Source organism: Bos javanicus, chromosome 15 (assembly GCF_032452875.1).
Source record: "Bos javanicus breed banteng chromosome 15, ARS-OSU_banteng_1.0, whole genome shotgun sequence".
Classification (NCBI taxonomy): domain Eukaryota; kingdom Metazoa; phylum Chordata; class Mammalia; order Artiodactyla; family Bovidae; genus Bos; species Bos javanicus.
In genome coordinates this window covers 50,340,821-50,352,969 of record NC_083882.1, presented here as the reverse complement: position 1 = coordinate 50,352,969, position 12,149 = coordinate 50,340,821, and the positions used below count along the sequence as shown (strand labels likewise).

At 37.7% G+C, this 12,149-nt stretch overlaps 2 protein-coding genes across 2 annotated transcripts in view; both read right to left on the bottom strand.

Annotated features, from left to right (window-relative positions):
* Window positions 1-12,149, bottom strand: part of LOC133226772 (olfactory receptor 51F1-like) — a 460,311-nt gene that overhangs the window by 193,386 nt on the left and 254,776 nt on the right. The gene's annotated exons all lie outside the window — the stretch shown is intronic.
* On the bottom strand, window positions 7,726-8,815 carry LOC133261358 (olfactory receptor 51A7-like). Its single transcript, XM_061439851.1, has one exon. The coding sequence runs from the start codon at window positions 8,750-8,752 to the stop codon at window positions 7,922-7,924; it is 831 nt and encodes a 276-aa protein (XP_061295835.1). The 5' UTR covers window positions 8,753-8,815; the 3' UTR covers window positions 7,726-7,921.

The window sequence follows — 12,149 nt, the reverse complement described above, 5'->3', positions numbered from 1 at the left end:
ATATTCAAAAGCAGAGACATTACTTTGCCAACAAAGGTCCGTCTAGTCAGGGCTATGGTTTTCCAGTAGTCATGTATGGATGGGAGAGTTGGACTGTGAAAAAAGCTGAGCGCCGAAGAATTGGTGCTTTTGAACTGTGGTGTTGGAGAAGACTCTTGCGAGTCCCTTGGACTGCAGGAAGATCCAACCAGTCCATTGTAAAGGAGATCAGTCCTGGGTGTTCTTTGGAAGGAATGATGCTGAAGCTGAAACTCCAATACTTTGGCCACCTCATGCGAAGAGTTGACTCATTGGAAAAGACTCTGATGCTGGGAGGGAATGAAGACAGGAGGAAAAGGGGACCACAGAGGATGAGATGGCTGGATGGCATCACCGACCTGATGGACATGAGTCTGAGTCAACTCCGGGAGTTGGTGTTGGACAGGGAGGCCTGGCATGCTGCAATTCATGGGGTTGCAAAGAGTCGGACACAACTGTGCGACTGAACTGAATTGAACCTCAGTATAGAGTTGACAGGATATTGAGAGAATTCTCCCAACTTTTGTTTCACACAAAGGGTTATGAAATCTTAATTCCACTCAGAAGTTCATGTGTAAGCTCAATGGACCAAACAGACACTCTGATCTAAGCCACTTATCTCCTCCCTCTAAGCCAGCTTCCTATTTCTAGTAGACAGGGAGTTGTTGTTTAATCTCTAAGTTGTGTCTGACTCTTTGTGACTCCATGGACTGCAGCATGCCTGGCTCCTCTGAACTCCCCTATCTCTCAGAGTTTGCTCAAATTCATGTCCATTGATTCAGTAATGTTATCTAATCATCTCACCCTCTGCCATCCCCTTCTCCTTTTACCTTCATTTCCCCCCATAATCAGGGTCTTTTTCAATGAGTCAGTTCTTCACATCAGGTGGCCAAGGTATTGTAACTTCATGGATCACAGCGTTGTCCTGGTGATGGGGCTTGCATAACTCAATGAAATTATGAGCCAGGCTGCGCAGAGCCCTCCAAGATGGACAGGTCCCAGTGAAGAGTTCTGACAACCCGTGGTCCACTGGAGAACGAAATAGCAACCCACTCTGGTATTCTTGCCTGGAAAACCAGACAGGGAACCCCACTCCCAAATTCTGGTATGTTTGCCTCAGCTTTCTGTTCAGCTCAAGCACTAACAAGCCTGTAACTCTGCTTTGCTCAAACCCCAACCCGCTTTTCTCTAACCATAAGCAATGATGTCCACGTATTGTTTATAGTGAATATTATCTGTATGATTTCCTTTTTATACAGAATATTCAGATTTTTTTTTTGATATCTCACTGGAATCACTTAAATGTCACACAAACGTGTATGCCTGAAGCCAGTATTTTATGTGGAGAAAAATCAATGTATGAGCATGCAGAAAGTAGTGCAAATGGAAATAACATTTGTTTTTTTAGACTCCAAGACCAGCATAACAGCAAAGAAGCCGTTTTGGCCTTGGGCATTTTGTGGGAAACCTTTATATTTCATCATACCATAATTCAGTATTTCAGATTTCAATGTTGCATCTTCATGTTGCTGCCAAATGTCTCTTTGGTTATAACCCCTTCAATGGGATAGAATACAACTATTATGTAAAAGTTTGTCCCAAGGTATAGACATGAAATATCTATACCTCATCACAGAAGAAAAGGACTAAGAATGGAAGACATTTTTATTAGTCAGGCAGCCTATTAGTAAGCCCAGAATGAAAAAAAAAAAAATCTTAAGGAAAGAGACTTAAGTAAGAGAATTTTGTGAATTTATGTAAGAATTGTAGGAATGAGGTGAGGCAGAAAAACTGTCACAGAACTGGGCATGTTCTATATGAGGTTACACAGTACCCTTTGAGGACTCCAGGGAATGACATAAAATGCCAACCAATGTTTTTCAATATTTATGTTTTTGAGTCCAGACATTATTCCGCCTAGAGAGGAAAGAGGGCTTGTATAGCAGCTATGAAAGGCTGGTGGAAATGAAGAACTATGAAACAAGAAAGAAAAATATTTTTCTTTAAAGAGCGTCACACTACAGCAGAGACTATCACTCTGAAACCGTCCTGTGGCAGAGCAGACAGCCCACACCACACCCTAAGCTAACCATCCAAACATTCCTTCACCAGTTCTTACCAATAACAATGGCTTTTTAATTGCTTCTTTGGAAGAGATTTCTAAAATTTGTTTTCCTTTTCTTTTTTTTTTTTGATCCACAACACTTCACAATTCATATATTTAAAAACATCTGGAAAAATACATATATATATATATATTTAAAATTTTCATAAGTCTGATACCCAAATGCATTAGAAGCAAACAACAAAGCTAACATGAACTGTTGTGAATATACTTATGGACATTATTTGTTTCAATTGTGTGAATATTAACACACTTCACTTCAGTAATATAACTGTGTTAGAATACAGGATAATGCCCCAAGTGTTGCAGGGCCTTTCTAAAGTATAAAAAATTCTGAGTTCTGAACATTTTGGGTGAGCAATTATAGAAATGTGTAATCGTTCTTCCAGTTTTATGATGGTCAGTATATAAAGCAGCCTGCTATATGTGTTAATCTTTCATTCCTCCGAATGTACTTTTCATATTCAACTCAAAATTCAATTGTGCAATACCAAAATTGCCTGCTCAGTGTTGAAACACTTTCATCAGTGTACTCTGTAGTAGTTGCTATTAGTAGAAGACTTTGCATTTTGGTGTTATTTCAAGCAATGCATTTAATATATTTGGGTTTTTCTTAAAAAAATTATAAATGTCATATATATGTATATTTATATATAATTAAACTTTTGTGAATATATTGGGAAATACAGAAAAGTATTTAAAAGATAACAAAAATCATTCACAATTCTACCACTGAGAAATATTATATGATCTATGACCTAAACTCTTTAATAATCCAACGTAGTACACACACAACATATATTTATGAACCAGGGTAGTAGTGTATATTTCAACATATATTTCTACTTGTAGATTTGCCTGATGTTACTCACTATTCTCCATTAAATCATATTTTATATTAGATTAACTTCCTTTAGGAAGCTTTCCTCTGATTCTTCACTAAAAAAGGCAAACTGCCATTCTTTTATTTGTGCTTTCTTACATTCATGTTTAAATTTACCGTACTTTACTCAGTGAATTTAACTATTTGTTTTTTCTCCCTACCACCAGACTATAAGCTTGAGAGTAGGCCTATGTTTTATTTTCATTTAATCCTAAACATCTAATTTAGTGTTTAGCAAATACCACTTAGTTCTGACTGCTGAGTTGTATGGGTGAATAATATTTAATATTAGTTGTATATCATGGTTTATGTTATACTTCCTATTATTTAGCATTTAAATATTTTATAGCATTTTTATTATAGAAAATAATTCTCAAAATATATTCTTATAAATACATATTTGACCACACATAGGATTTGAATTGTTAAATTGAATGGATTAGTTTGTAGGCTCTGGAAACACACTGCCTGGGGTAGCTTCAAGTTTCTAACACCATAGTTCTGTGTCCCTGGATAAGCTAACTGCTCAAAGCTTTAAATTCTTAATCCCCATAACAGGGGGGAACTCATAAAATCTACCATGCTCTTGCAAAAATTAATGGAGTTAATGCAGGTAAATATTTAGCCCAAAGTCTGGTACCTAGTAAATGGTGAATGTTGCATATATCATATTATTATCTTCTAAATTGTAATGATTTAAAAGCCATTCAAATATCTAATTGCTTTTCACTTTTCCTTTCAGCTTTTACATTTTTCTTATTTCTTTAGAAAATTGTTCCCATCCAGAGGTTAATTTATTTACTTAAAGTAGATTTAAAATTTAGCTTTGAACATACTTATTCATTTATCTTATTTTTGTGTGTGATTAAAGATCACAAACATATGTGTAGTTTAAATAGGTGCTGATTTTTTCTACCATAATTGTTTGAATAGTCAACCTATTTCAATATTGTTTTGATATTCCTTAATTATATATTAAGTTTTCATATCATGTATGGTATACTGAAGTGTGTTTTTTATATTTCCTTGTTTTTCCCATTAATTCATTGACCAAACTACACAGAATTTATAGCTGAGTAATAGTTGTTCTTATTATAAAGAGCCTTGTTACAATTTTTATTTATTGTTATCATACTCTTCAGTTTAATCTTATACATCTATTTTTGGAGTTATTGGGTGAATTTCTAAATATGCTACTGGGAGCTTGATTGAAAATGCGTTAAACCTGTATGGTAATTGAGGAAAAGTGACAAACTGAAACGTATTTACTCTTCTGATCAAGAAACATTTACTGACATCTTATGACTTGAGTTATTGTAAGGATTTGAATTTCTGAGTTGAGGGTAAACACTAAAAAGAGAATAAGTATTCTTTCTCATGTTTTTCACGACAATGTATTTGCTCTTTCTTGTGGTTAAACAGAACACTAACTGTTTTTTAGGACAGCTTCATTAACCTAAAATGTATAGTTACTCCTTAATGATTTTGGCAATAGGTTTTCTATCATTCCAGATATTCTGTATGCCTGAAATTTATCATCATATTCTGAATTGTTAAGAGTTTTTACTGCTGTTGTTCAGCAATAAAATGTGTTGAGAGTTGAGAAATGTGTCAGACTACTATTCAGATGTCATTTCCATACAAGTGCTGGAGATATGCCAATCAGTGTGATGTGTGCAGTTGTTTTAAAGAAATGAATTACAGGAAAGAGAGGCAGACATGTGAACTAATAAACATAACATAATTGGAAACTGTTAGGGTCCTCAGAGAATTAATAGTACAAACTGGGAGGATGTACAAAAGGTTGTCCTTCATTTTCCTAAAGAAGCTATAGACATTGAGACATCAGTTTTTGAACAAGAACTCAGTGAAATTCACCTGGGGACATCAAATCTATAGTAATATTTAGCCATCTGAGAACAACTTCTTCAAATGCTTTTTGGGAACATCAATACTATTAATTATTTATGATTTTGACTCACAAAGTAAAACATTGAAATTTATTAACAGTAATTTTCTCTCACTGCACAGTACAAATTGTTGGTTGCTGCTAGGGTGCTTCAGTCATGTCTGAATCTGTGAGACCCCATAGACTGCAGCCCAACAGGCTCCGCCCTCCCTGGGATTCTCCAGGCAAGAACACTGGAGTGGGTTGCCATTTCCTTCTCCAATGCATGAAAAATGAAAAGTGAAAGTGAAGTCTCTCAGTCGTGTCCAACTCTATGCGACGCTATAGACTGCAGCCTACCAGGCTCCTCTATCCATGGGATTTTCCAGGCAAGAGTACTGGAGTGGGTTGCCATTGCCTTCTCTGAATTGTTGGTTAGCTTATTCTAAATTTTATGCTTTCTATTTTTGTCCCCAACTAAATACTTGTGAGTAAAACGTGAACAAAAACCAAATGACATAATTTATAGGAAATAATTTACCTTTTTAAAAGTGCAATTATATATGCATGAATATTATTTTATATTCCTTAATATATGTCTAATATGTCATTTTTTCTATTAGCTCAAAATTATTTCTAGCATTCTTAGTGTAATTGAACATGCCAAATACCAAATACCAAAATACCAAGTATCTAAAAGCATTGAAATCATTATTTTAGAACATATATTTTAAGGCATCTAAGAATTATCAGTGCTTTAAAAATTACCATGCTACTATTAATAGCTTTCCTATTTCTTACTAATAGCAGAACTGCCCCTCTGTTCTTTTAGTAAATATGGCTTTTTGGAACCCTGTTGTAAGTTAGAGGAAAAGAAAAGCAAACCTACTCTATCTTAAAGAATATTATGAGTTTATTGTCAGTTCAAGGCTGCATGCATGATCAACTGTGTCTGACTCTCTGTGACCCCATAGATTATAGTATACCAGGTTCCTCTGTCAGTGGGATTTTCCAGGCAAGAATACTGGGGTGAGTTGACAGTTCCTCCTCCAGGGGATCTTCCTGATCCAGAAATCAAACCCATGTCTCCTGCGTCACTGCATTGGCAGGCAGATTCTTTACCGCTGAGCCACTTTGTCTCTATTTGATGGTTAAGAATAGAGCAAAGACAACATCACTGATTATTAGAGAAATGTATATCAAAACTAAACTACAATGAGGTATCACCTCACACTGGTCAGAATGGCCATCATCAAAAAATCTACAGACAATAAAAGGGTATAGAGAAAATGGAATCCTCTTATACTGTTAGTGGGAATGTAAACTGGTGCAGTCACTATGAAGACAGTATGGAAGTTTCTTAAAAAACTAAAATATAGTTACCATGCTTGCATGTCTGCTATGTTGTTTCAGTCGTGTCTGACTCTGTGAGACCCTATGTAATGTAGCCCAGCAGGCTCCTATGTCCATGGGATTCTCCAGGCAAGAATACTGGAGTGGATTGCCATGCCCTCCTCCAGGGGATCTTCCCAACCCAGGAACTGATAGTTACCATATGTTCCAGCAATCCCACTCCTTGGCATATATCCAGAGAGAACACCAACCCAAAGAGATTTATGCGCCCCAGTGTTCATAACAGCACTACTTACAATAGCCAAGACATGGGAGCAACCTAAATGTCCATAGGGAGATGAATGCATAAAGAAGATATGGTATATTTATACAGTGAGATATTACTCAGCCATTAGAAAGATGAAATAATGCAGTTTGCAGCAACATGGATGGACCTGGAGATTATCATACTAAGTGAAGTAAGCCAGATAGAGAAAGACAAGTATCATGTGATACCACTTACATGTGTAATCTATAAAAAGATACAAATGAACTTATTTACAAAGCAAAAACAGACTCACAGACTTATAAGACAGGGTTAGGTTATCAAAGGGGAAAGGTGGTGAGGATAAATAAATTAGAAATTTGAGATTAAAATACACACTACTGTATATAAGAGAGATAATGAATAAAGACCTACTATATAACATGAAAAACACTACTCAATATTCTGTATTAACATAAATGGGAAAAGTATCTGAAAAAGAATATGTAACTGAATCACTTGGCTGTATACCTGAAACTAACACCACGTTGTGAATCAACTATGAAAAGTGAAAGCTACCCAGTCGTATCCGACACTTTGCGACCCCATGGACCATAGTCCATGGAATTCTCCAGGCCAGAATACTGGAGTGGGTAGCCTTTCCCTTCTCCAGGGGATCTTCCCAACCCAGAGGTCAAACCCAGGTCTCCCACTTTGCAGGCAGATTCTTTACCAGCTGAGCCACAAGGGAAGCCCAAATCAACTATAACCCAAGGTAAAATTAAAAATAAATAAATAAATAAAAAACAAGAGCAAAGGGAGCAAATATACAAGCAACTCATATTTGAAAACAGACTTTTTAAATTTAAATGGGAAATCAAGAATTTTTTTTCTTTATTTTTTTAAATTTTATTTTATTTTTAAACTTTACATAATTGTATTAGTTTTGCCAAACATCAAAATGAATCCACCACAGGTATACATGGGAAATCAAGAATTTAAATTGAGTCCCCACAGTAAATACATGTCTGAAGGCTGCAGGAAAGAAAATCAGTAACTGGTTTGGAGTAATGTTTTTAGACTCCAGCTCCTCTGATATTCATTCTTTATAAGGGAAAACAATCTCTACTTCCATTTTTACATCCTTGTGTTGTAAACACTGTAACTAAAATTCCACATCCATGTATTGGTTCATGATTTTAATTATATTACAAAATTATCCCATACATACCTATAAATGCCCATGTAAGTCCTAAGCTCACAGACCTCAATGCCCAGACCACATGCTGTTGTACTGATTACAATCATGATTAGGAAAGATAAGAATGACCCATCCATAATACTTTGCTTAGAAAGGTATTGTTTTATTCCCTGAACCTGGTTGATCCTGCCTCACTTTTCCGCATACCTTTATTTTAGACCAAATTTCCCCAGAACCTTCTCAGGAATTTGCTGTGTCTTCACACAGTAGACAATGGGATTCATCAGAGGTGGCACTAGCAAGAAAATGTCAGCAATGAGGATCATGGCCACTGGGCACTTGAGCTTGCCAAAGTGGTGCATGGAAGCCGAAGCGATGATGGGCATGTAGAAGATGAGCACAGCACAGATGTGGGAGACACAGGTGTTGAGGGCCTTGAGCTGCTCCTTGTGGGATCCAGTTCCTATCACAGTCTTCAGGATGAATACATAGAACACAGCAATGAACATACTGTCTGTCATCATAAAGAGAGCAACAAAGAAGCCATAGAAAAAGTTGACTGTGTTGTCAGAGCAGGCAAGCTTCATGACATCTTGATGGAGACAATGAGAGTGAGAAAGTAGGCTCTTCCTACAATAGGTCAAACTTTTAAGAGTGAAAGGAAATGGGAGCACTAAGAGCATGCTTTTAATGAGGAACACCAGACCCATTTTGGCCACTCTGGCATTGGGGAGGATGGAGCTGTATCTCAGGGGGTTGTGGATGGCCAAAAAGCGAACAAAAGACATGACCAGGAGCACTGAGGACTCCAGATTTGTGAATCCATGGATAAAGAATTCTTGAGCAAAGCAGGCACTGGGGGAAATTCCTGTAGCATTGAGAGCAAAGATCAGCAGCATAGTAGGGAGAGATGAGAGGGACAGTCTCAGGTCAGAGACAGCCAACTTGGAAAGGAAATAGTACATGGGTGCATGGCGTGAGGGCTCTGTCCTGATCGCAAAGAGGATGGTGCAATTGCCAAGAATGGCCACCAGGTACATGAGGCAGATGGGGACAGAGATCCATACGTGAACATGCTCCAGTCCTGGGATTCCAATCAGGAAGAAGGTGTGAACATGCTCCAGTCCTGGGATTCCAATCAGGAAGAAGGTGGTGATCTCTACCTTAGAGGAATTGAGAGTGTGCATGATAAATTGATTGGGAAGTATTTATTCCCAGATCTGAAATGGCACTTTCAGCATAGGTCTGTTATGTACTTCTCCCTTCTTTCAGCACTTTTGTCTGAGACGTAAACAGAGAAAACACAGTTTTGAAAGACTTCTCATAAAAGAATAAAAGAATGAGGTATTTCTTACAAATAGACAATTGATAATATAGTCAGATAATGTTAACTGACAAGGAGAACCATGGATGTCACACTTCCCCATCAGGTCCTGAGAAAAAAAGTACCCACATAAAGATATGTCCTGCAAATAAATTCCCCTTTTACTATTAGGTTTTGCCCCTCCCCACCTATAATCTAATTAAACAATTTATACAGTCAGGCTGAACTATAGGGTAGCTCTTTCTGCTTGATCCAAAATGAAGGTAGAATTAAGAAGAAAAGAAAAAAAACTGCAAGAAATAGATTTTAGTAAAGCAGTTAGGAAGTGGTTTCTCCAATTTCTAGAGATGTTTGCTCCAAACACTTTTCAGGCCAGGCTTCTAAAGCTGATTTCACTTGCAAACTCTCTGTAGAGCTTGCTACCATTGTTAGTAACACCATCCACCAAGTAGAAACAGCTGTGACATGGTAAAGGTATAAACTCAACACTTGCTCAGTCAGATCAAGAGATGAAAAAGAGAGATGGCTCTTAACAAGCTGAAAGAGGGAAAAAAAGGAATAAATATGTTAGAGAGATTAAAAAGAGAAAACATCAGAAACTCTTACTCTGTCCTAGACATTCTTTAGACAATTTTTACACATAGTTTCACTTTCAAACTATTTGTTCCATTTTTATGTGAACTTAAAAATAAATGTTTATCTGTGAAATTTCATACACTTACTGATGAACAGGAGATAGTAAAATAGCAGAATTACTTTGAGGATAAGAGATAGTGGGCAAAGTCCTGATCAGTCTGAAACATAGTAAATCTCCTACTAACAATCAGTTCAGTTCAGTTCAGTCTCTCAGTCATGTCCGACTCTTTGCGACCCCATGAATCACAGCATGCCAGGCCTCCCTGTCCATCACCAACTCCCAGAGTTTACCCAAACTCATGTCCATAGAGTCGGTGATGACATCTAGTCATCTCATCCTCTGTCATCCCCTTCTCCTCCTGCCCCCAGTCCCTCCCAGCATCAGGGTCTTTTCCAATGAGTCAACTCTTCACATGAGGTGGCAAATTATTGGAGTTTCAGCCTCAGCATCAGTCCTTCCAATGAACACCTAGGACTGGTCTCCTTTAGGATGGACTAGTTGTATCTCCTTGGAGTCCAAGGACTCGCAAGAGTCTTCTCCAACACCACAGTTCAAAAGCATCAATTCTTTGGCACTCAGCTTTCTTCACAGTCCAACTCTCACATCCATACATGACCACTGGAAAAACGAAAGCCTTGACTAGACGAACCTTTGTTGGCAAAGTAATGTCTCTGCTTTTGAATATGCTATCTAGGTTGGTCATAACTTTCCTTCCAAGGAGTAAGTGTCTTTTAATTTCATGGCTGCAATCACCATCTGCAGTGATTTTGGAGCCCTCCAAAAATAAAGTCTGACACTGTTTCCACTGTTTCCCCATGTATTTTCCATGAAGTGATGGGACTAGATGCCATGATCTTAGTTTTCTGAATGTTAAGCTTCAAGCCAACTTTTTCACTCTCCTCTTTCACTTTCATCAATAGGCTTTTTAGTTCCTCTTCACTTTCTGCCATAAGGGTGGTGTCATCTACATATCTGAGGTTATTGATATTTCTTCTGGCAATCTTGATTTCAGCTTGTGCTTCTTCCAGCCCAGCATTTCTCATGATGTACTCTGCATAGAAGTTAAATAAGCAGGGTGACAATATACAGCCTTGGTGTACTCCTTTTCCTATTTGGAACCAGTCTGTTGTTCCATGTCCAGTTCTAACTGTTGCTTCCTGACCTGCATATAGCTTTCTCAAGAGGCAGGTCAGGTGGTCTGGTATTCCCATCTCTTTCAGAATTTCCCACAGTTTATTGTGATCCACACAGTCAAAGGCTTTGGCATAGTCAATAAAGCAGAAATAGATGTTTTTCTGGAACTCTCTTGCTTTTATGATGATCTAGTAAATGTTGGCAATTTGATCTCTGGTTCCTCTGCCTTTTCTAAAACCAGCTTGAACATTTGGAAGTTCATGGTTCACGTATTGCTGAAGCCTGGCTTGGAACATGAGCATTACCCTATTAGCATATAAAGGGCCCAGTGCATTTGTTTCTTAAGTGCAGTGACTCATGTGGAGAAATTACTCAAGAATTTCAAGTAAATTTATTGCCTTGAGAGGAGACAGTCCTAAAACGAATTAAAATTCAGGGATACTATCTGTAAGATGAATGATATCTCGACTCTTTATATACACTTCATTTAATTCTCAGAGAAACCTTGTGAAGCAGGTACTGCTATTATCTCTGTTTTATAAATTAAAAAAAGTAATAAATAGCTAATCATGGATAGATATGCATATATGTGCTGCATACTCAATTGTCTCTAACTCTTTGTGACCCCATGTACTATTACCCAACACGCTCCTTTGTCCATGGAATTTTACAGGCAAGAATACTGGAGTGGGTTGCCATTCCCTGCTCCAGGAGGTCTTCCTGACCCAGGGATTGAACCTGCATCTCTTGTGTTTCCTGTGTTGGCAGGTGGATTCTTTACCACTGCACCATCTGGGAAGCCCCAGTCATGGATGGAACTAGAATTCAAACCCAGGTGTGTCTTATTCTCTGACTGAATACTAAGGACTGTCTTAGACTGCACCTTACAGTACTTTCCTTGCAGTCACATACGACTTACCTGGAGTAGCTAGATTGTTTCCAGGCCCCTCTTCCAATTAACATGAGGCCTTAATATCCTCTCACCTGCCCTTTCTTCCAAGACTAAATAAAGTCCTATCCTCTGATTTGTGTCTAGTGACTAAGATCCTGTCATCCATGGCCTGACTTCTGTACCCATGTCTATCTTCCTAGTCTTTGCTTAGATGAATACACTTTACTCTTTCAGCTGATGAGTCTGCGTATTTCCCAGTTCCTATCTCACATAGAGTTCTAACTCTATCCAGCATTTTCTCTAACTGTGCATGAACAACTGGATGCTTTCTCAGATGAACCCTAGAAAGGTGAATTGAACAGTGGCAATGGATGGCTAAAAGCATTTTAGTGCATTTTTACATTTTCATAGCTTCTTCTCCAAATTTAAGTTAAAAGTAACTTCTTATCA

What these genes read in the sequence shown, in the direction of transcription:
- LOC133261358 (XM_061439851.1), bottom strand. Translation starts at nt 8,752, where the DNA reads ATGTACCTGGTGGCCATTCTTGGCAATTGCACCATCCTCTTTGCGATC.